The sequence below is a fragment of the Diceros bicornis genome, chromosome 18 (genome assembly GCF_020826845.1).
Source record: "Diceros bicornis minor isolate mBicDic1 chromosome 18, mDicBic1.mat.cur, whole genome shotgun sequence".
NCBI lineage: Eukaryota > Metazoa > Chordata > Mammalia > Perissodactyla > Rhinocerotidae > Diceros > Diceros bicornis.
The window spans coordinates 58,413,697-58,438,112 of NC_080757.1; the positions used below are offsets into that span (position 1 = coordinate 58,413,697).

The 24,416-nt window shown below is 52.0% G+C and overlaps 1 protein-coding gene across 1 annotated transcript in view; it reads right to left on the reverse strand.

The window, feature by feature from the left end:
* Positions 1–13,313, reverse strand: part of DNAH17 (dynein axonemal heavy chain 17) — a 121,001-nt gene extending 107,688 nt beyond the window's left edge. The window contains exons 1-10 of the mRNA XM_058561775.1: positions 12,952–13,313; positions 11,491–11,684; positions 10,348–10,540; positions 10,008–10,107; positions 9,659–9,744; positions 9,329–9,454; positions 8,140–8,292; positions 7,932–8,021; positions 5,941–6,108; positions 5,570–5,686 (exon numbers count right to left, since the gene is read on the reverse strand). Coding sequence (XP_058417758.1) covers positions 5,570–5,686; positions 5,941–6,108; positions 7,932–8,021; positions 8,140–8,292; positions 9,329–9,454; positions 9,659–9,744; positions 10,008–10,107; positions 10,348–10,540; positions 11,491–11,684; positions 12,952–13,296 — 1,572 coding nt within the window. The 5' untranslated portion in view covers positions 13,297–13,313. The remainder of the gene's footprint in view (positions 1–5,569; positions 5,687–5,940; positions 6,109–7,931; positions 8,022–8,139; positions 8,293–9,328; positions 9,455–9,658; positions 9,745–10,007; positions 10,108–10,347; positions 10,541–11,490; positions 11,685–12,951) is intronic.
* Between the last annotated feature and the right edge of the window lie 11,103 nt (positions 13,314–24,416).

The following is a 24,416-nucleotide window of genomic DNA, read 5'->3' on the forward strand; positions in this document are numbered from 1 at the left end:
TTAACTTATATCTTAATTGCATCTGCAAAGACCCTATTTCCATATAGGGTCACATGCACAGGTACCAGGGTTTAGGACTTCAACAGATCTTTCTGGAGCACACAGTTCACCCCATCAACAGGGGTGTGTGTTTCAGCACTGGGCTGGTGACCAGGGTGGAGGCACTGGGGATGGGGCCCAGACCATGTGCACCGATGCCGGGAGCTGGAAGCATTAACTGGGAGAACTAAGCCCCTGAGGACATTTGAGGAAATTTTAGGGAGAGCTTTGAAATGTTAAAGGCCATAACCTTGGGGTTCAAGCCCAGTTTACCTACATCCCCAGGGAGCAGGGAGGTTGGGACAGCCTGGGTCCCCTGTAATGTGTCATTTCCACGAGAGGAGAGGCTGGGCCTGCAGATGGTTTAGGCAGAGTGCCACTGACCTGAATTACTCCAGGAGGGTGTCCCAGCACCTTTGTGAAAGCAGCAACCTCACCCAAGCACCTCTGCAAGTAGCCACCTCATCACCCTCACTGTCTACGTAGGGGAAACACTGGGAATCGTGCAAAAAGTGAGAAGCTCAGTAGGAGAGAATAAGCTATTTTATCCGGGTGTTTCAGTTAGGGTCCTGGCTGGAATCAGATGGTGGCTCAAATTGGGATATAGAGGAGAGTTTCATACATGATCATTGCACAGAGGTGGATGGCTAGGGTGTAGGGAAGCCTAGGGGCAGTGTGGGACCTAGGGCTGTGCCTGAGGGGTGAGGGGGGCCCTTACTGGAACCTGGAGCCAGAGACTGTGTGGGGTGGACATGTGATGGAAGTTCTAGAAGCTCTGCACTCCCTCAAGTGACCCCCACACCCCCCACAGGGGGAGGAGAAATACCTGAGGCACCTTCTCCTCCCTCCCTCCCTCCCCTCCCCTGCCAGGGCTCCCCACTGGCCGAGCCAATGACAGCCCGAAGGCTGGTGGTGCCCACGTCGGCCAAGGACTGTTCTGGAGGCAAACAGGGACTAACCAGTGCTCAGACCACACAGTCTGGAATACACAGCCACAGCTCTTGTTGCCTCGAGGGCTGGACCTGAGCCTCAGATTTGCCCCAGTTTTTGGCCTGAAAAATATAACCACTGTCCCTAAAAATGGTCTTTTGGGGAAAGAGTGAAACATGGATGCAGAGAAAGGAGGAGAGATTTTCAGGCCCCCAAAAAACCAGATAAAGCAGCCACTGACCCTTAGGAAGAAATTGAAATGCTGATGTTCTAACCACAGCTACCCACAGGGCAGCTACCAACATATTAGGTCACCAGTGTCATTTTAAAAATGGACACGTGACAGATGGAAAATAATGTTCCTCTTCTTGGTTTATGACCCTCCTGACTTTTCCTCCCTTCCCATTCCTCTTCCCTTCCTTTCATGTTTACATATTTTTTGGCTTCTGGCTTCTAGGAAGGAAGCTAATTTTATTTTCTGCCAAGAGGAGATCATGTGGAAAATTGCTCTAGAACTTTCCTGGCTGTGTGTGAATTACTGACAGCGAGAAACAGCATCGAGGCAGCTTGGGAACACGCAGGGAATGGAGGGGATCGGCGGGAGGGAGGGCACCCCAGGGCCCATCCTAATCAGAGCGCAGGGTTGTCAAATGGGGAAGAAAATGTTCTCAGGTACTGAGAGAAAGACGGGCAGATGGAGATGGAAATGGTTTCCAAGAGTTCTTTTCGCCCTTATTTTCCTTTTTGTTTTTCTTTTAATGTAGCATAAACTTAAAGTTTAAATTTAGAAAAGGACTTTTCCTTTTGGACTAGAAAGTAGGATTTAGGCCATAATAGGAGGGGATGAGATACACAATAAAACCCGGGGTGGATGGAGTTCTATCCTGCGGGCGCCATAGTGCCTGTCCTCCTGGACTGTGTCCTCCCTTCCCAGTGGTGACTACATCCTCGTCATCTTCAAGGGGACAAGCGTGTCAGTTTAGAGACATCAACCCAACTCCTTCCTCTTACTGGAAAATGACACGCAGCTGCATCCTGCCTGTGGGAGGTGTGGGGCTGACGCCCTCTCAGGAGCTGAGAGCCGCTAACTGGCCAGCACACGCAGCCGGTTAGCTCCAGCATCGCCCTTCAGTTCTGGAAACCCCATCACAGGGGAGGCCCCGGTGTTTGCAAATTAAAGGATTGGCTGGGAACCTCTGCTCGGGACCCTTCAGCACGTGGGCAGCCCTTGGAGCTTTGTGTTAACACCCTCTGGGGTTGCACACCTAAGGTCCACCCCAGAGTGAGGCTGCCTCCCCATGACTCCCTCAGTGGGAGCCAGTTCCCTCCAAAGGGAAAGCTCATAATCACCTACTATGTGCTGGGCTAGGTTCTGCATGAACCTAAACCAAGCGCCTGCCCTCAGGGAGTTTATATTCTAGTTGGGAAGACAGTGAATACACAACAGAGATCACTACACAACAGAACACCAGGGGGCCCGAGCGCTAAGAAGAAAACAGAGAGGTCAGTATCAGCAATGGAGAGAGAAGGATGGCGAGAGGGAGGCAGGGGGAGAGGGGAGAATGGGGAGAGGGGAGGATAGAGGGAGGCGGAGGCTGCCCCTTGAGGGAAGAAGGTGGAGGCAGGCCCCTCCTGCAAGGTGGCAGGAGACAGCTACCTGGGGGAAGAGTGTTCCAGAGAAGGGAACAGAGTGGAGGCACTGTATTAATTTGCATTCATTGATATTTTGCCTGGAGCACCAACTCAATCCAAGACTTAACTGATCATTACATTTGCAGAGCTTCAAATTCCCTTGTATTTGCATTTTTCAAAAGAATGTCTAAAAGGCAAAGGAACATCTTGGCATTTGCATTAGAAAGATCTTTGTGCTCAGGGGTGGGGGGCTTCCTGGGTCCTCAGCTCAGCCCCAGGAAGCCCAACCTTGACATCCTCCAGAAAGATGGCCACCATCCTGGGCTGCCCAGGCCAACTGGACTGTCTCCCACGATGGGAGCCCGTCTGGCTGAGTGGTTGGGAACAGGGGCCCTGGAAGCAGTCAAGCTCATGGCCGGTTTGGGGTCCTGGTTCCTCTACTTGCTGGCTAGCTGTGTGACCTTGGGCAGGTTTCTTGATCTGTCTGAGCTGGTAAAATGGGGTGGATACTGTAGGTAATGAGTTTAGCAAAGAGCTGGGGTTGTTGTAAGAATTCAATGAGACAATATAGTGCTTAGAAAAGCGCTTGGGACCTGAGATCCTATAGTGACGACTGGGCATCTCCTGTGGGCATTTCACTCCCTGCAGCACCCGGAGGCTTGCGAAGAGAAGGGAAGAGAAAAGAGAGCTCTGACCTGCATAGGCATAATCAACAGACATGCACAAGAGTGGGCAATAACAAAGCTCCCCAGGCACACATCTATATTTACTCATTTACATACTCAACACCTGTTCTCCAGATAGGCTGTATCCGTACACACTACATCCTGCAGAGGTTCTCCTCTCAGTGGTTTGTAGGGGCAGGCAGGTCACACAGACGCAGGAAGAAGACCGGGCTAGGACAATAAGGAGTGGTGGGGACTGGGACAAACTGGACTACTCATGTTCTGTCCACTGGGAGTAGCAGCTGTCCCCCTTCAGCTACCTGTTACCATGAGGCACTGTGTGTCCTGTGTGGCCAGATCTACATTTCCAAGAGAGGGTGAAAATCTAGACTTCTATGTGAACTTTCTCAATTTTTACATGTTGGCAACTAAAAAAAATTTTTAAGTGCCATGTGAGAACAGATAGATCTATATACACAGAGTAGATTAGTGATTGTCTAAGCTGGGAGAGGTTGAGGGAAACAGGAATGACTGAGGGGGATGAAAATGTTCTAAAATTGATTGTGGATGGTTGCACGACTCTAAACATACTAAAAGCCATTTAATTGTGCACTTTAAATGGGTGAATTGTTGGCATGTGAATTATATCTTAAAAGTATTGCACGAGCCAGAGTAAACCCACCGGTGGTCTCTGTGCAGCCCGAGCCATCAGTATGGGACTCTGATGAACGGGCATCACGCCATGTTCTGAGTTACTTGACAAGACTGTGATGTATGCAAAACACTGGAAACCCTAACAATCATCATGGCTATTAAACTGCTGAGCATGGCTACTTTGAGTAGAGGGGGTGCAAATTTTCTTTGTGCATTATGTTTTTCTGAGTTTATTATTTAAATTAGCTGGCCTCCCTTGTGGTAATTTGTTATGGAGCAACAGAGGCAGATGCCATGAAACATCTGATCACCCCCCCAGACTCAGCAATCTTGCTGTTCTCATTCATACTTATTTGGCACCTCCTGACTGCTTGGTGAGGGTCCCAGTGTGCCTGCGACTAAAGGGGTCTCCGAAATGCTAGACTTTCAGTTTCAGAACCAGACGGTCCTGGGAATGGTGGGGCAGAGAGAGGACGTGCTCAGTGTTTGGGTACCCCCAGCTGCTCAGCATGTTGTTCTCTCTGCAAGTTAGTGAACTGGCTTGTTGGCCCTGAACATTGGCCACCATGTGACCTTGGACCAGGAAGGTTCAGAGACCCCCCTCCAGGCCTGCCAACATGCCCATTGACTAGGGGTCCTCAGGGAAGGGTGCACCAATCAGCAGTGGGGACCAGAGTGTCTGGCTCCTCACAATCCTAACCAACTTGACTGGTGACAATGGCACCTTGCTGGTTTGTGTGTGTGTGTGTGTGTGTGTGTGTGAGGAAGATCAGCCCTGGGCTGACATCCGTGCCCATCTCCTCTACTTTATATGGGACGCAGCCACAGCACGGCTTGACAAGCGGTGCATCGGTGCGTGCGTGGGATCTGAACCTGCGAACACCAGGCCGCCACAGCAGAGCGCGCGCACTTAATCGCTACGCCACGGGGCTGGCCCCGCACCTTGCGGTTTGAATTGCACTTTCTGATTATCTGTGAGGTCAAACTTCAAACAGACGTGTGTATCGGCCGTTTGTAATGTTCTTTTGAATTGATGTTCTCTAGGGGTTTTAGTGCTTTTCTACAATCTAGTTTCTAAAATGCTTTTTTCATAGCATCAATTCTTTTTTCCATTTGTAAAAGTACCACATACTTAATGCATACAACTTAGAATTGTAGAAAAGTCCACAGAAGACAGACAAACATTAGCCATCGCCCACCACCCAGAGATGGTGCCCCGTAATGCTCTGAGTTTGCTTCCTGAGTCTCACACATTGAAGGGTGTGTAATTCAGCTCAGTGGGGAAAATGTGGATTTGTTTTATTTTTATAGCAATTTTGCCTCTCTCTGACTTTTGTTCTTTCAAGTAGTGGGGGAATTGAATCGAATAAGAATAAAAGGACACAGCGAGAATCAGTAAAATAACTGTCACCTCCTGCTCACTTCGTTCTCTTGCTCTAAGAAATGGTAGTGAAACCCAACAGATACCACTCAAGGTGTCCATTGCCCAACAGCACCAAGACGTTGAGAAAGACCCCTACACGTTCTGAGCCCAGCTCTTCATCTCTGAATGAAGATGTCTGATTAACCACCTCTAAGATTGTTCTCGGCATCAGTCACATGCTGCTGTGCCGAAGTCGCCAACAGAGCAGAGCCCCACCCACGCGTACCTTTGCACAGGACTCAATGGAGCTGCAGTCGTCAAACCCTTGGCAAAAGATTGTGGCCAGCCTCCTATCTAGATCTTGAATTTTGGTCTCAAAATCAGCGTAATCGTCATCAAAACTCTAAAAGTGAATTGAAAGGTCAACCTCATAATCAGCATGCAGAGTAGGAGCAGTGCTGGCTCTAAGGCCCCCACCCCGCTGGCAGGATTCAGGCTTACAACTTAGCTGAGCAGGCTCATTGTCTGGGGACTGCTCCAGTGCAGAGGATGTCTTTATAAAAAAAGTGTTGGGACTGTCCACCACACACACTCCCTTCGTGTGTCTTTCCCCTCCTGGGGCACGTGTCATTGATCCGGCCAAGGCCCCGGACTTACCGAATCTCCAGGGTCCAGGGGGTCATATTTGCAGTCGGCGAAAACCTTCACCAGCTCAAAGACCTCATCGTAAATCTGAGTGACCAGGCTTCCCAGGATGTTCCCCCTCACTCCCCCGAGCTCGATTTTCTCTAGCTTCAGAAACTCAATAGCTGTTTTATAAAGGTCCTGGTGGAGGAAAAAATCCAGTGCACTTAGTCAATTCATCTTTATAACCAAACTCAATGGTTCAGTCACTAATCTAGATCTAACCCCAGCAGGGAGGAGCCAGGGAGGCAGATGCCCCGGGGCCACACGACAATCCTGGGGGGGCCCTCTGTTTGTGTTCGTGTTCTCTAAGAGTCGTTTCCAGAACACAGAGAGAGTGGATAGAAGGAAGGGTTCCATGAATCATCTCCAAGCTGTGAACACAGAGGAGGAAGAGGAGATGATGGTTGGCCTCTTGTCCTGACCTTATGCTGGCCAAAATGTGTCTCCAAATAAATCACGCTTTCCTGGGGCCCCCATTTCCTCAGCTGTGGGAAGAAGCAGTTGGAAAGGTATGCAGTGGTTTCTGATGCTCTTGCTAAGCTTCAAATTCTCTGCTTCCTGGGGGAGGATTCCACACTCAGAGCCCGTCCGTGAAGGTGATCTGAGAGGATGTCCTCACTCCCGGGATGCCCGATGGATGTGCACGTGTATGCTCTACCTCCTCTGAGCAGTGGCTCTCGTCTCGCCTTCTCCTGGAGGCCTTCCCAACTATGGTAGCCCACAGTGGTGCCTACCTTTTCAGAATCTCCATTTGCTGTAGGTGTTCTTTGTTTTGGCATTTAATCCCATTCGGTCCCATCATGTTACCTAATGCTTCTGTGTGAGGCTCTTATTTCCCAGTCGAGATCCCAAAGTCTCCTTGAGGACTGCAAGCAGGGTCTGACACAGCACCAGCACCAACTGGACTGAAGATGCTCATATGGCGCTCATTTCACTCTCCTACGCCGGTGCCGACGTTGGCACCATTTTCCCAAAGTGTCCAAGACACGTCAAGCCGTAACCAAAGCAAACCCATGAAAAGCAACAGTATAGCCACGCCCTGAGCTCCCGGGCTCCTCTACCCAACGACAAGGACAAGGCTGACATGGCCACGTGGTGGGGGCGACAGCAAGGCTATTTCCCCCACCCTCAGAAGCCCCTCTTTCCCGGAAACATCATCCTGATTCAGAATCTGTGGTGAGGGAACCAACAGCCACTTGGCCAGAAACTTGCCCGGGACCCTCAGCTCCCAGGCTGGGCGCCCTCAGGCACGAAGAAACACCCTGTGATGGAGACCCCAGAGTCCCGCGTGGGCCCCTCTGCCCCCAGAGGGTGTGGATGAGACCCAGACGGGACCTCCTGCAGCCACTGCTGATGGCGCCCACCGTAAAATCAACGCTCAGTGGTTCCAGGATCATTTTTCCTCTTTTTAATGATGTGAATAGCATGTGCACAAAGTTAAAAAAAAAAACCTACAGAAGATTACAAAACAAAAAGCAAAGCTTTCTTGCCCTACCCATGTCTTCACCCCTCACGTCTTCTCCCAGAGGAAACCATCTCGGACCATCTAAAAATCTGAAGGTGCTAAGCGTCGACCCCTGTACCCAACAGGGGTACCGGGGTACAGAAGGGCCGCTGCAGGGTCCTTCTACGTCTTCACCTGTCCTCAGCTCCTAACTCTCTCCCTGTGGCCTCCAGGCTTCCTGACCACGGTCATTTAATTTGTCACTAGCCTGCTCATCGACAAAAGGCAGGAGATAAGGGGAGGGGCAACCAAAGTGGGTCCTGTTCTTGGCTGACAGCTCCGGGCGCGGAGGGGCTGGCCCAATGACTCGGTTCCCCAGGACATGGATGTTTGGGTGTGACTTTCATTTCCCCCCGGGGAGACTACTTGAAAGTGAGGTAAGGACGGAAGACACAGCCGTCCTAAGGCAGGGCAGCCTGTGTAGCGCAGGTGCGGCTGAACCAAATATCACCTTTACCTCAATGGTCTGGAGGCGATGGAAGAAGGAATTCATTCTGGAAAATGCAAGAGAAGAAGGGAATTCCCACAGCACTGGCTCCTTGTTTTTCTGAGAGAGAGAAAAAAGGCCATGTTTGCCTCAAACACTCCCACGGATTCAAATGCAGGGCCGATATCAACTGGACCTCAGCTCGACCCCGATGCCCGCTCTGCAGACCAAGGCGCACCTTAAAGAACAGCCTCATGTTTGTGCAGCAGAAGTCGTAGATCCGGTAGAGCTCCTTCAGAACGTTCACAGACAGAGAGATGCCACTCAGGACCTCCTCTATTTCACCTTGCAAGCCTTTCAGCACCTCTTCTGGGCTCAGGAAAGTTCGTGTCTGGGCCAAAGGAAGACATTCCGAAGTCCTGACGAGCCACATGGGGGATGTCCAGGCGCAGTGTCCACAGGCCACTTGGGCGGTTAGAGACAATCTACCCGGGGCCCCATGATCTGCTTCTTACGACACATTAACTGTCCCTCAGGCTCACGTCCCAACCTGTCTGCCAACCGCTGGGCAGTTTTCAGGAGACTGAGCTGCCTCCCTCACCTGGCCCCTCATCCCGTGCTAAGGCTGCAGCAAAAAACAGATTTTGGTCACAGATGACCAGGGGCCCTCTAGGGGCCCAGAAATACAGTCCTGCTATGGGCTGCAGGATCCTGGCCTGAGGGGCCCTTCCTGTCCTGCAGGCAGGGCTGCACAATTTTAACACACACAGGCTGCCCGCAGTTGGCAAATGCGTGCTCATGAGAAGGAAGAAGGAAAGGGAATCCACGTTGAGAGAGACAGGAGGTGGCTCGATATAGCACCAGACAAACCCCACAAAACCCCCGGCCAAGTCTTGGGGTGCTGGGACTTGAGGGACAGGCCCCCTTACCTTCCTCCACCCTCCCAACTTGGGGTGGGTTGGGCTGGCATTGCCGAGGTATTGAGAGAACTCTTGGGTGGCCACCAAGAGGGCCCAACCTTAGCCTAGGCCGAAAATCCCTGTGCCAACATCTCTGCTTGCCTTTTTTTTTTTTTTTTGGGTGAGGAAGACTGGCCCTGGCTAACATCTGTTGCCAATCTTCCCCTTTTTGCTTGAGGAAGATTGTCGCTGAGCTACCGTCTGTGCCAGTCCTCTTCTATTTTGTATGTGGGATGCCGTCACAGCATAGCTTGATGAGCGGTGTGTAGGTCTGCACCCAGGGTCCAAACCCACAAACCCCTGGCCGCCGAAGTGGAGCTTGAGAACTTAAGCACTACGCCACCACGCCAGCCCCACTAGCTGCTTTTAAATGGCCAGGAAATGCGAGCAGGGAGACAACTGGGTGAAAAGGGAGAGAGGACCCAACCAGGGGGCAGGGCAGGTGGCCAGGTGTTAGGTGAGGGCTACCATCTCAATGATCTGGTTGCAGAACTCCTGCAGGATGACGATGATCCTGGAGGGCGTGTTATAGTGCTCGGAGGTGGCCCAGATGAAGCAGATGGTGTACAGCACCTTGGCAATGTAGCTCGGGAGCTGGGGAGACATGAGCCCAGGCGTGTGCTTTGTGGCAGCATCTCAGGTCTCCCCTCCCCATGGCTCCAGGAGGGGACCCCAAAGTGGAAGGAGGAGGTGCTCCCTAGGCTCACACACCTGATCACAGCCAAGAGGCCTGCAGCACCTGCTCCCCCAAGACACAAGACCAGCCCCTGCAAAGTGACCTTTCTCTTGCCAACATACCACTGTGAAGTCAGCCTGTTCCATCTCCTCCAACAAGATCTGCAGAGGCTTCAGATACAGAACAATGTCGTTGGCTTCCTTCAGCCCTGCACAGAACAAGAACAAGCGCTCGTCCTCACGTGAGCGAGAATCAGCCCCCACCTCCGATGGTCAGAAATGAGGAGGGTGCAGCTGTGTGTGTTAACGAGACCTGCTCCCTCAAGAAACAGGATCTTCCTCAAAAGCGGGAAGCCAGGGAAGCTGCTTATGCGGGAGGCGTCCACCCCCCGGGGTTGGCAACAGGCCTGCCCCAGCCCCTCCCAGACGGCACCCTCCTTCCTCGCGGCTCTTGGGCAGGTCAGCGGCTCACCTTCAGTGATGTTCATATACACATTCTGCAGGGCTGGCCAGTAGCAGCTTTTGGCTTTTTCCAGGATCTCAACTATTTTGTTCACTTTGGGCCTGTTTAGCTGAGAAGGAGGGAAGAATATCAACCCTTAAGTGGAAACTCACAGACCCCAGACAAGGGCAACCTGACCCTGTGGCCAGCCGGAGCTGAGGAAGGACGCAAGTTATCTGGGTCCCCTCGGGGCTCCTAGGGGGTCAGCACAGAGAGGGTGGGTGCTTGTGAATTCGCCTGGCTAGGACGTGGGCCATCTGGCTGCTGAGCAGCTGAGCGCCTGGTCACCACGATGAAGGAGAGGCATCACCTGCTCATGGATGCACTTGAGATTCATCAGCCGGGCGTCCCAGAACTCAAACTCAACTCGGGGCAGGGGGTGCAGCCCGTCCAGCAGGGCCTGCGCTGAGTCTTTGCTCAGCACATCTCTGATCTGGTGGGACCAGTCGATGATGATGGTTTCGATGGCGTGCAGCAGCGAGTTGTCCAGGGAAGCAGGGATCCTGCAAAGCAGAAGGTGGGGGAAGATGCTCTCACATCACCCCGCACGTACAGGGTTCTCCCAGCTCTGCCCCTTCTGGGCGGGAATCGTCCCTTCTTCAGTGGCCCTTGGCCAACAGGCCCCAAATAACCATACGCGGCACCGCGTCCTGCCCTGTCCCTGGGCTCCTCACAGTCACCTTGGGGAGGCTGGAGGATTCCCCAAATCTCCCAGCTAGGAGAGACCCTGAGCAAACGCTGGGTGTTGTCAGAGATGTCAGCACCCCCAAGAAAGAGGAAGAGGAGGACCAACTCTGGAACAGAATCCATGTTTGAGATGGCTCCTCCTAGCAGTTCTTATGGGGGTCACCACAGGGCATGTGTTGGGGCTTGGTGGACAACCTGTACGATGGCCCATACGATGAGCCCCCCTAGGAGTGGTCACCCTATGACGTGAGGAAATGGAACAAGCTATCACACTATAACAGCTCCAAGGGCCTCACACACCAGGCAGTTGCAAATGGCAGTCAGGTAGGTGTGAGGGCCATCTTGGAGACCATGTGCTTCCTGGTGCCCCTGGGACACCACAGCCTTTATTTAGACTTGCAGCCTCCACCTGCTAAAAATCCCTTCCATGCCCCTCACTGCCCCTCAGTCCCCACGTCCCAAAGCTGGGTATTCCTTCCTGGCTGCGTGACAATGTGACATCCTTTGCACATCATGTGGTGTCTGGACGGGTACACGTGTGTGATGGAGGTGGGGCTGGAGCACAGGTGTCTGGCGGTCGCCAGAGCTGAAATTGAGGAGGCTCCAGCACCTCACCCTGTCCTGTCCTTTTGCCTTTGACCTCAGACTCAGCAGGGCAAGATGCCCTCATCTGTTTCATTAGCTCAAAACCAGTTTGCAGCGGGACAGTTCATGCTTGGTGGTTGCAGATCAGACACCTCCCCATCCCTGGGCCGGGCCTGCCTACCTTTCCATGGACTCCAGCGTGCCGTCCAGGCTCCCCAGGTGCTCTGGAATGGGCAGCAGAGTCTTCCCTTGGATCTTGCCCCCCATCACAAACATTTCATTCTTCAGCTTATGGACTTGCTTCACAATGTCCTCCGAGACCACCCGGGGCCATCCGTTCATGTTTTCACTTTGGTTTAACAGAGAGTAGAGGACCTGAAAGGAAATGACTCTAGTTCTGCCTGTGCCATCTCCAACTTGGTGACACCCAGGAGGAAGGGGGAGCCCTCAGTGCCCGGGGCCTGGGGAAACTGAGTCCTTGTTCCATGCCAGAAGGAGGTAGGGCCGGTCAAGGTGTTTGAACCAGCTCCCGTGTATTTGTAGTGGCAAAGCCCTCTCCACAGAGGGAGCCGCCTGGCAGCCACGGCACACTCTCCTTGCTGAAAGCAAATGTTCCGTGCCTCCTGGAGCGCCGTTGGGGCTGGATTGTGCTCAGCCCCTGGATACACATGTCGAAGCCCTAATCCTCAGCACCTCAGGATGTGACTGTATTTGGAGAGAGGGCTTTTAAAGAGGTGATCGAGTTAAAATAAAGTCACATGGGTGGGCCCTAACCCAATATGATTGTTGTCCTTATAAGAAGAAATTAGGACATAGACTCAGAGGGGAGACCAAGGGAAGATTCAAGGAGAAGGTGGCCAAGCCAAGGAGAGAGGCCTCAGAAGGAATCAACCCTGCTGACACCTTGATCTGGGGCTTTCAGCCTCTAGGACCTTGGTACTTTGTTATGGCAGCCCGAGTAGACTAGACAGATGCTAGTCCAGGTCAGCTCTGGGCCTGTGGGCTCCTCATTCAGAGGTGAGGGGGCGTTGGCCTGGGTCCTGGCTGAGCGGCCCCTGTACTTCAAGTTCGCACAAGGCAAGGGAACGAGCCCCCATTTCACAGATGAGGAGAACAATGCCTAGAAGGCTAAGTCACTTGAACTCTGGCTGGACTGACTTCCAGAGTGTGCCGCACCTGCCATACCTGCCAGACGTGACAGTGGAAGGAGACGAGACAGAGAGGCACAACCAGTGCCCCGTTTTTTCCCTTCTTTACTCAAAGTCTCAGAACTGAGGAAACCCATCAACCGTATGAATGGCCCACACCTTCCGCAGCTGTGGGCAGGGACTGTACCCAGCATGGTACCGAGGTTCTGATGATGTCAAGAGAGACCAAGGTGATGGCCAGGGCCACTCAGCCTTCAGGTGCACAGCATCACCTGAAGGCCTCATCAGAATACAGGTCTGCTTCAGCCGTCAGGGTGGGCGGGGCCTGGGCTCCTACATTTCTAACCAGCTCCCAGGCCATGCTGATGCTGCTGGCCTGTGGACCCCTCTTTGACCAGTGGGCTTCTAGCCACTCCCTGATAGTACGAGAAACAGAGATTGTTCCTCTGAGGCCTCAGCCCCCGGCCCAGTGCGGGCCGCCTGGGTGCACCCACCTCCTCCACGATGGCAATCAGCTGGTCCACCGGCGTCGGGCTTATGTCCCCGTAGATGAACCGGTCCCTGTAGTTGTCCTTGCTGATGTTTTCAGGTCTCTTCTTGATGAAGTAAACGCCTTTGGACTTGAGCGACGCTGGGAAGCCCAGGCAGGGTATGATCATGCCGGAGGGACTGAGCGTCAACAGCAGCACCAAGACCTCCGGCTTCTCAAAGAATTCGGTGAATAAGGCCATGTTCTCTTCCGCTCCGGTCATTTTGCTCCACTTGTCTGGCTTGAACTTCAGGATGACGGAAGCTACTCCCTCCAAGTACTCCAGCCTGACGTCCGGTGTAATCGTCATCTCGACGTATTCTTATACCACAGTCACCTGTCGAAGGAACAGAGACACGGACGTGACACTGCTCCCACCATCACTGGAACCATTTGAAATCCGTGTTCTCACAGGCAAGAGAAAAAGGCTCCTCGTGAGTGTGGTGTTTTCAGCTGTGGATGGGCTGGGGAGGGACAAGGGGGTCATGTCCGTCTTCTCTGGCTGGTCAGATGCCACTGCCCCGCTGTGGGTGTCACACGGAGCAGGGCCGCACAACAGCTGTGTGCGCTTGTGTGCGCTGTGACTGTGAAGTAACAGGCTGGAACAGGTAGAGAGGGATGCTGGGGAAAAGGAAATGACTGCAGTGAGATGGTCTGAAGGTGAGGGGTGGGAAAGGCCAGACGAGACGATGGCAGGGTCAGGCTGAAGGGTCCCAGGAAGGCGACAACCGAAAGATGTGGCAGCCCTAGGATATGGGCGAAACTCAAAAGAGGAGGGGGTGGACCTGAGGCACAGGGTGTGAGGTCCATCACGCTCTCCTTGTCCTAACCCCAGCCATAATGTACCCCAACTTTTGCCCTGCTCTTCAGCCTCTCCTCTCCCCCTCAACCCTCACCATGTGCCCATAAAGGGATCCAACTGCAGACTTCCCACAGACCCCTCAGAAGCTGCTCACATTCCCCCTGGGAGAATCTCGGGGACAGCTTCTTGGGGAGGCAACCCTAGGCTGGGACCTCAGGACTTGACAGGAAGAAGCCAGGGTTAGAGGTTTCCAGGAAAAGACGGTGGGCTGAGGCAGGGCGGAGAATAGTCTAGAGTGGCTAGACTGAGGACACCAGGGAGACTAGAGTCTGGGAAGGCGCTGGGCCGGCTATGGGCAGGCTGCACACCAAGCCCAGACTCCTGATCAGCTCTGAGCGGGAAGCAGAGCAGCTTCTGGCGTGGGTGACGGGTCTACTGTCTGCCAGAGCCTGGGTCCCACCTCTGTCCCCTGGAGCCCCCCTCAGCCTTGCCTCCTAGCACCCTCACACGGGTAAGGGCTGCTCACCAGCTGACGGCAAATGGCTGCTCCAGTCTCATGGGCAGCTCTCTCCCAGACCAGTAAAGGAAATGGCTCCCTTCCCTTGAGGGGCTCCAACTGCCATGGAACTTCTGGAACCTTCTCCTCAAGACTTGAGTGACCAGTGGCAGCGCAGCAAATGAGCAACCCTCCATCACCCCCCAGCGGACAGCCAGGCTCCTGGATTGTAATATTTTAAAACTCCACCAAACAATCTTTGCCTTTGAACTAGAGCATTTAGCCCATTTCATGTAATTACTAATACATCAGGATTTAAATTATTATCTTCTTAAGTCCTTACTATTTGGCTTGTCTATTCTAGGTTCCCTTTCTTTTCCTCTCTTGCCTTCTCCTGGATTAAATAATTTTCATTATTTCATCCCTCCTGCTAGCTTGGTTGTTATATATCTGGTTTCTTTCAGAGGTACGTAGACATTATAACATGCGTCTTGACCTATCATAGTATGGTAGTCCTTGCTTTTGCTCTCTTCCTGGACAAGGCATTCTCTCCCAACTTATACGTCATTGTTGTCATGAATTTTAGTTCTAAAACTTTATTGTTATTAATAATGTAGTTAAGTAGTTGGTAGTTAAATATTCATTAGATTTCCCCCCATTATCGCTTTTACTTTCCCCCTCTGTGAGCTTTCACCTGGGATCAACTGCTTTCTGCCTCTCTCAGCACTTTCCCTTTATTGTCCGGAAAAGCCAGCTTTGGTCGCCGGGCAGAGGAAGGGGAAGATTCACTTCACTTCCTGGGGCTCATCCCAGCAGTCAGCGAAGGCCAGGAACATGACGCCTCCTCTCGCCACTGTCCTCATCATCCTACCGGGGTTTCTAGCCAGGGAAACCAGGCAAGAAAAAGAAAAAAGAAGCATTCAGATTGGAAAAAAAGAGGTAAACCCATCTCTATTCGCAGATGACATGATCTTGTATGTAGAAAATCCTCAGAAACCCATAAAATAACTATTAGTGCTAATAAAGCAGTTCAGCAAGGCTGCAGGATACGAGATTGACAGATGAAAATCAACTGTGTTTCGGTACACCAGCAATGAACAACCCAGTGATGAAATTCAGAAAACAATTCTCATTTTACAATATCATCAAAACAATTCCATCTACAACAGCATCAAAAAGAATAAAATACTTAGGAATAACTTTTTTAAAAACAAGGGCAAGACATACACAGAAAACTACAAAACATCATTGAAAGAAATTAAAGGTTTAAATAAATGAAACAACATCCCTTTTCATGGATTGGAAGACTTAATACTGTTAAGAGGACAATTCTCCTCGAATTGATCTAAAAGTTCAACACAGTCTCTGTCAAAATCCCAGCTGGCTTTTTCTGCAGAAATGGAAAAGCTGATCCTCAATTTCATAGGGAAATGTGAGGGACCAAGAACAGCCAAAACCATCTTGAGAAAGAATAAAGTTGGAGAACTCATACTTCCTAATTTCAAAACTTACTACAAAGCTACAGTAATCAAGACTGAGTACTACTGACACAGGACAGACATGCAGATCAATGGATAGAACTTAGAGCCCAGAAATAAACATATACATTTATGGGCAATTGATTTTAGACAAGAATGCCACAATTCAGGGCAGGGAAGAATAGTCTTTTCAACAAATGGTATTGGAACGACTGAATATCCACATGCAAAGGAATGAAGTTGCCTCACACTATCTACAAAAATTAACTAAAAATGGATCAAAGATCTAAATATAGGAGCTAAATTTATAAAACTCTTAGACTAAAACATAGGAGTAGATCTTCATGATCTTGGATGAATCAATGGTTTCTTACATACGACACCAAAAGCATAAGAGGCCAACAAAAAAAATAGATAAATTGGGCATCATCAAAATGAAAAACTTTTGTGCTTCAAAGGACACTGTAAAGAAAGTGAAAAGACAACCCACAAAATGAGAGAAAATATTTGCAAATCATATATCGCATAAGGGACTTGTATTCAGAATATATAAAGAACTCATAACACAATAATAAAAACACAAACAATATTAATTAAAAATGGGTAAAGGATATAGAGAGACATTTCTCTGAGAAAGATATACAAATGACCAGTAAGTACATGAAAAGATGGTCAACATCATTAGTCATCAGGGAAATGCAAGTCATCAGGGAAATGCAAATCATCAGGGAAATGAACCCATAGGAGGTTCCTAGAAGAGTAAACTATATAGACACAGAAAGTGGAATGGAGGTGACCAGGGGCTGGGAGACGGAGGAATGGGGAGTTACTGTGTAATGGGGACAGAATTTCAGTTTGGGAAGATGACAAATTCCTGGAGACGGACGATGGTGATGGTGGCACAGCAGTGTGAGTGTGCCTAATTTCACTGAACTGTACACTTAAATATGGTTAGAACGGTAAATTTTATATTCTGTATATTTTACCACACACACAAAAACCCCACTTCACCTTGAGACCCAGGCTCCCCGGCCACTTTCGTGCCTTCCCCCTTCACACGTCAGCCATCCTACACTCACTCAGGACTCTGGGTTCCAGGTCATTGTCAGACTACTCCTCTGCATCCCCTTTCCCCCCTCACCCTAGGGGACATCAGTGTCCACACAGAGGACCTCATCAGTTCCCTGGCCTCCCAGGCCCCTGAGCAGCACTGGGGACAGTCACACACCTGTGCACTCACCTAGGCCCACATACTGCCTGCTAGTTCTGCTGAGTTGGTTTTTTTTCAGTTAAAAATCTTTTTTTGTCAACTCACTCTGCCGTGCTCCAGGACAACTCTTCTGAACCTTCATTTTTCTCCTGACCTTTCTCGTTCCCCGGCAGCAGATGACTCACCCTTTACCTCAGTTAGAAAACAGAAGCCCAGAGGCAACTTTCTGAATTGTCCACAACCGGACCTGAGCAAACAGCGGTGGTAGCCCTCCCTCGTGTAGGTTAACCCTCCCAGTGCTCCGGGTCCCCTCTTCTCTGTCTCCCAACCTCTCCTTTCCCACCATCATTGTTGAAACACCATATCTTTGAAACACAAGAGCCGCTACCATCTTAGAGATATCCTCCTCAAACTCACTTTGCCCTCTACCTCTACCCCCTCCACCACCACACTTGTCTAAAAATGCCCGTAATGTCTGTCTCTATCTCCCCACCTCTTTTTTCCCATGAAACACTCCCACTTGGCTTTCTCTCGGCCACCGCACCTGGGAAGGGGGAGGAGTGGAACTGGAGGGAGTGATAAGTCTTCAACGACTTAACCTCGAGGTTGCCCAGGCTACTTCTGCTCACATCCTATTGACCCATACCTGGTCACATGGCCACCTAGCTGCAAGGGAGGCTGGGAAGTGTAGTCTCCAGCTGGCATCTATGAATCCACTCCCTCCTCCCCGTGACTCGGAGGGTTGGGTTACTAAGTGGATGAAGAGAATCCCACGGACAGTTACCAGTCTCCACCACGCTGGCCTAGACCCATCCTCAGAGCTCGAGGCTACTACCTGCAAGCCTCGTGGGTACCTCAAACTCAGTGTGCACAAAACCGACCTCTCCCCTTTTACCCCCTCCCATGCCCCACACACCTGGCCTTCCTTCAGGGTTCCCTGACTCAACGAATGACCCCACCAGCAGCTCAGGCACCAGCGGGGTCCTCTTCCCACTGTGGACACAGTCAGTTCTGCCTCCTCAAGGGCTCTGAACTCGCCCACCTTTCTCCATGGCTACTGCTCTCTGGTCCAAGCTGCTGCTGCCCATCCCCAGGCCTGCGGACACTCTCGCTCCTTCTCCACATCCTCTTACCCCCAGCAGCCCATCTCCAGAGCATCTTTAAAAGGACAATTGTCCTGTCAACACCTGCTTATAACTTATCAGCAGCTTCCTATTGCTCTTCAGATAAAATCCAAGCAAACTTGGAAGGGCCGTGTGAGCTTTGGTCCCTGCCTTGCTCATACCACTCTCCCCCAGTCCCGACCCCGACCGGGCCTCCACGCGCCAGTCACGCTGGCTTCCTTTCAGCTCCTCCAGAACACCTGCTCGCCAAACGCCTTCCTGCCTGGCCTAGAATCCTGCAGACACACACATACACACTCTCACACACATGCACATACATAGGCACACGCACACAATGCACACACGTACACACACATTTACACACGCACACATGCACACACATCTGTCTAACTCCTCCTCACCCTTAAGCACTTAGCTTCAGTTTCACTCCCCAGTAAGTGTCCCCCGGGGCTGTTCACCCCCTCGGTCTCCGTTAAGCTCCGAGCACCTTGTACCACTCCTTTGCATCACCATAACAGTCGCAATTAGTCGATCACATAATTACGCGTTAGTGATCTGCTTCCCCCATCCCGAGCGCCCATCCCCTTTGATGAGCCCTGCCACTCCAGAACCTCGCCCTGTACCTGGCCCCCACCAGGCCTCCAATGAACATGACTGAAGGAATAAAGGCTCTGAGAAGTCCTGTGTGAAGAGCTCTGTTTAACCTCATCTAACCTATGGTTTCCCAAACTTATTTGACTGTGGAATCTGTCTTTTCTTTAAGCCCCAATCACTCTTCCAAGGAACAGTTTGAAACACTAGATCAAGGTTTTAGCTGGTCCAACTTCCACCCAAATTGTGCTCCCCAAGGTCTATGTGTCCCCGAGACACAAAGGATCGAATGTCTGATGGCGAAATCGTGGACGTGGCAGGGAGTCAGGGAGACACCACCTTGGCCCTCAAACCACAGCCCTGGGCTCTGGGGTCTATGCTCTGCGTGGTGGGAAGGAGAGACTCATGAGTGATGCAGAGAAAGGTCACACCTGCCGTCCTACCTGAGCAAAGAAGATAGAGAAGGACTCATGTTTTCTAGGTGACACAACGAGCTTTCGATACGGACACACTGTCCACGTCGCAGCAGAAACGGCGGGCCCTTCGGAAATGGCCAGGGCAGTGTGCACGTGAAGTGTCTAATGTCTGCGTTTGGGGCAGAGCAATGGGTGGCTGAGTGCACTCTGCCCTGTAGGGCCACCAGCTGCGGCACGTCATCCCCTCATTTCCTGTGCTCTGACAGTCACAGCCCATGTGGGGGACGCGCTGAGAGGCTGATCCTCTACTTACAGTCCCCTGGGAACACTTCCTCCCTGATGAATTAACTCGGAAGACAAGTTCACGACAGACATGACCCAGCATTAAAAGCAATTGCAGGACAATTTTCCCCTGCCGGGGACGCTTGCAGACAGCAGGGGGCCGGGCCATCTGGGTCTCGTCACCCCGCCACACACACCTCCCGCTGTCTACTTTGGCCACATGTCCTCATGCTGAGTTCCCAGCACAGGGGACAGGAGGACGGGCCGCCTTTGATGTCCTTGCCCCTGGGTTGGGTGGAAAGGGAAGGCTGAACCCTGCCTGCCAGCCGGGCCAGCAGGAGACTCTTCCTTCACAAAGAGGGCAGTGTGGCCAGAGAGATGTCTCTGCCCGCTAGGTTTTCAAAGGTCACTGCAAGGGTAGGCACCGTGGAGGCCTGGGGACCTTTTCTCATTTGGGGTCTCTGCATAGCAAGCCCTGGGGTGAGGCCCCCCCCATAAGGCACAGAAATGTGTGGATTCCAAGCCATCCAGGCTGGGAAACAGGGTGGGTCAGTGTGAGGATTTCACAGCAAAATCTGCCTCTACCTATACAGAGGGAGTGGGTGGTGCTGCCCATGGAAGCAGGTGGTTAGCAGACACGCCTCGTATAGGCTGGTCAAGGGGGAAAGGAGCCGGACACCAGTTAGAGGCAATAGAGACCGATTTTACTCGGTACTATTGTGAGAGAGGAAAGAGCTGCTCTCAACCCCAAATACAGCAAAGATGGCTGGGGATTTACAGCCACTGAGCAGCACCAGGGAAGGCGGATGGAAGATTACTAACCGCAGACACCGAAGCAGGGAGATTCTTGCTAAATGAACGTAACAGGATTCTCGCTAAAGGCAGCTGAGGACACAGACATCAAAGGCCAAGATGAGGAGCCTGATCCGGAGCCGATCCAGGGGTCAGGGTGACGTAGCAGGACTCTTTGCTAAGATGGCTTAGGCAGGCTCAGAACAGGCCCAGGGACGAGGCCTGCTGAAGAGAAGGCCCAGAGGAAGCTGTCTGAAGTCTGGTCAAGGAGGGGGTCTTTGTCAGGCTTCAGCCGACAAGGGGTTCTGGGTTTGGGGGAGCAGAAGGGTTGACGGGGCTCAGGGGTTCCCTCCCTTGTGGCTCGGTCTGGCCCCGGGGGTCTGGCCCCATGTTCTCTGCAGTCAGCAGGAGCCCTTCTGTTGTTTGGGGCCAATTCCACATGGTGATGTCCTGAGGCTCTCGCCTGGGCCCCTGTTACTGGTAGAAGCCCCACGGACACTCCCTGACTGGCCGGGGCCAACGTTGTGGCTGGCCCAGCCCTGTGGTTCCGTTGTGAGCCCAGGATGGATGCACTTCAGCAAAAACCATCAGGGAGTAGTGAGGAACAAGACTTATCTATCACTCACAGGCCCCGGGGGGCACCCGGCACCTGAGGGCCACACAGCGAGGTCGTGGGGACTGAGAGAGAGTGCACCTTGACCCCAGGCTCTGCCCTTGTTAGGGCCCAAGGGTGGGGTGTCTGAGGTTTCTAGGGGTCACTCATTATTGGCTAATTGGAAGCATGAGAGTAGGAATTAGGGCATGGGAGACTGGAGGCAAGGTCCCTCAAGCGGTCAGTTATTTGCTCCCCCGGGGTTTTCTGAAAAGGGACCTTCATGGGTCTGGGGCCCAGCTCCCTATCCGGTTGTTTGCTAGTGGCTGTGTCATACAGCTGGCAACATGGTCATTCCAGATGGACGTCTTGAAGTGGGTGCCTCGGCATCCACACCTTCATGTCAGGCACGCGCACTGCACCCTCTGCTTCCAGGACCGGTGCTCTGTCCCTCCTGCCGGCGCCCTGAGTCCATCAGAACCCTCTGTGGATGATGCCAACCCATCCCTGATACACAGGGCCCTGCTCTCCGCCAAGCTGCAGCCCCCGGGGCAGCACAGGCTGCCCTCCCCTTCTTTCTCCTTTCTGCCCTTCCTCTCACCTCACCACACACACGCTGCTCAATTCATTCTTGTTCTAAGAACTTATGGTACCTGCAATCTGAATTTTTTTTGGGGGGGTGAGGAAGATTGGCCCTAAGCTAACATCCGTTGCTAATCTTCCTCTTTTTGCTGAGAAAGATTAGCCCTGAGCTAACATCTGTGCCCATCTTCCTGTATTTTGTATATGAAACACCACCACAGCATGGCTTGATGAGCGGAGCATAGGTCCGTGCCCAGATCCGAACCTGTGAACCCCGGGCTGCCAAAGCGGAGCATGTGGACTTAACCACTATGCCACCGGGCCAGCCCCTGCAATCTGTATTTTTATTAAATATAAGATAAAATAAGCTCTCCATAATTTTCATTTTTATCTTCTAAAAATGCTTCAATCAAGCCTTTTACTTGTGTCTCACTCTTTAGAGCAGTGGTTCTCAGAGTGGGGTCCCAGGACCTGCGGCATCAATCAGCATCACCTGGGAGTGAGTTAGGGTTGCAGGTGCTGGGCCCACCCCAGACTGCTGAAACCAGAAATCCGAGGGGGCCCAGCAACCTGTATTTAACAAGCCCCAGGAGGTTCTAATGCACACTAAAGGCTGAGAACCACTGATTTAAAGTTTTGGTCTCTGTTTCGAGTAAATCATTTGAAGTAGCCACCTCTCCTTAGCTATCAGGGCCCTCCTGTATTTCCTTTCTGTATGGTTGTCCACATTTGGGGGATCCCCACCCGCAGGGCCTGAGCTCCCTTCAACAAGCCCCACTGGTTACCTGAGGAGCAGATGTAGCCTAAAGCAGTGGTTCTCCACCTGGCTGCACAGTGGGGTCACCTGGAAGCTTCCAGAACTACTTCCAGAGGGTCAGGGCCCAAAGTCCAAGTTTCCAAAGCTCCCCTTTGGGTCTACGTGTGGGCAGGGTAGGGAAGCCCTGGTCCAGGAGGAGTCAGTGCCCCTCAGAGGTGAGTCTTGCTGCCCTTGGCCCATTGTAGTGGAACAATCACCGACAAAACAAATAAGAAATGGGGGCAGATCTGACCCAGAGACAAACGCTTTCCAGCGCACAGCAGAACCACATCTGAGGGACACAGAATTCGGAGCAGCTTTCACCCCCAAAACCTCGAAGTTGGGCTCGTTCATCGTTGAGTCTAAGAGAACAGACCTCGGCCGTCCCTGCAGTTCTTCCAGGAGAGGCCCTGAGAGCCCGGGCCAGTCCCGGGCCATGTAGCCTGTTTCTTGGCCCCTCTCCTGACCGTCCTTTTCTGTGCTAGCTGCCCATCAATCACATCACCCCCTTCGGCACCCTCCGTATTTTGGGGGGTTGGTATTCAAGGACAGGCTGGGCCATAAGAGATCCGTGGTCCACCCCTCCAAGGGCTTCCAGCACGTTACAGCTCAACCCCTACCAGAGACCTGGAAATAGCAAAGACTCATTTCTTAAAAGGACAAAGACCCTCTTGCTTTGGAATATTAAAAAAAATTAAGCTGTGTTATAGAATAATCTCCTCTTCAACGACTTAGTTGATAATATCTCATACTGGGAAAAACATATCTCCAAGATGAAAATCAAGTCCCCTGAGTAATAGCTGAGTCAAAACAATGGCAAAAGGCTGCAGGACACTGGACTTTTCCCATAAAACAGGCTAAGCCCTCCTGCTCGCTCTGTGTTTACCGTGAAAGTTCCAGTGCAAGCCTGAACTTCGGGGGAGAGAGAGAGAGACACGTGGCCCCGGGGGCGGGGTCTCTGCTGGAAAGCCTCCTCCACTTCGTTTGCAAAACAAAATGTGCTTTGGATGTAACGAGTCAGGAGAGAACAATTTGTTTTTGTGTGTGTGTGAGGAAGATCAGCCCTGAGCTAACATCTGCCAATCCTCCTTTTTTTTTTTGTTTTTGCTGAGGAAGACTGGCCCTGGGCTAACATCTGTGCCCTCCACTTTATATGGGACGCTGCCACAGCATGGCTCGACAAGCGGTGCGTCGGTGCGCGCCCGGGATCCAAACCGGCAAACCCCAGGCCGCTGCAGCAGAGCGCGCTCACTTAACCACTTGCGCCACAGGGCCCGCCCCAAGAAAGAAGAATTTGGATGAGGTCTGGAAATGGAATTTCCTGCCTGTGTTAGGCTCACGCCTGCCTGTTTCAGTCTGCCCCCAGGACACCTGGTCCACTGGGAAAGGGCTGTCTCTGCACCCCCAGCCTCCTCCAGTCAGGAGGTTAGCAGGGAAGCAGCACCAGCTACCACACACCCGGCTGAGACAGGAGCCTGCGATTCTGCAGGGCATCGCTCTCTGGGGTGGGCTGGGAGATTTCTCACCCAAGGCACGTATCCCTTCAGCCTGGCCTCTGTCCCTGAAGGCTTCTTAAGAAATGAGGAACTTGAATCTCAGCAGTCCTTCGTCTTCTGTGTCTTCCATTGCTAGTGTGAAAGCACTAACAGTTCAGGGTGGGTGTCCCCAGGACAGAGGAATTTCTGCGGACTTGAGGCTTTCGGAACTAAACCCAGGAAAGGCCCAGGCACACCAGAACTAGGTGGTCACCCTAAGGTTGTTGTCAGCACTGTGCTAATTGCAGCAGAAGTGACAGGGCTGGCTGTTTCCTGGGGACCTGTCAGGAACCCAGAAGAATTCCCTTATGGTTCTCAGAGAGGTCGGGAACTTTTTCAGGACCACCCATTTTGTAATTAGTGGAGCCAGGCTTGGAATCTGATTTTCCAATTCACCAAATGCTGCTGGTTCAGGCCCTCAAAAGACCACTTTAATTTCAAAACCTCATTTCAAGGTCTTCAAACCCGAGCCTTCTACTTGAAGGTGGTCCTCTGACCAGACCACCTGGGAAACTGTTGGAAATGGACAATCTCCAACTCCATCCTGCGACTCACAATCAGACACCTGCATCTTACCCCATCCCCAGGGGATGTGTATGCACGATTAGACTGCAGATCCCTGGGTCCAGAGATGCGGGATAGCTGGTGCTATCACTGATATTATTTAAAGCCACAGAAAAATGGTATATTTACCTGTGAGAAGCCTGCCCACGCTAACCAAAAGAGCAAGAGCC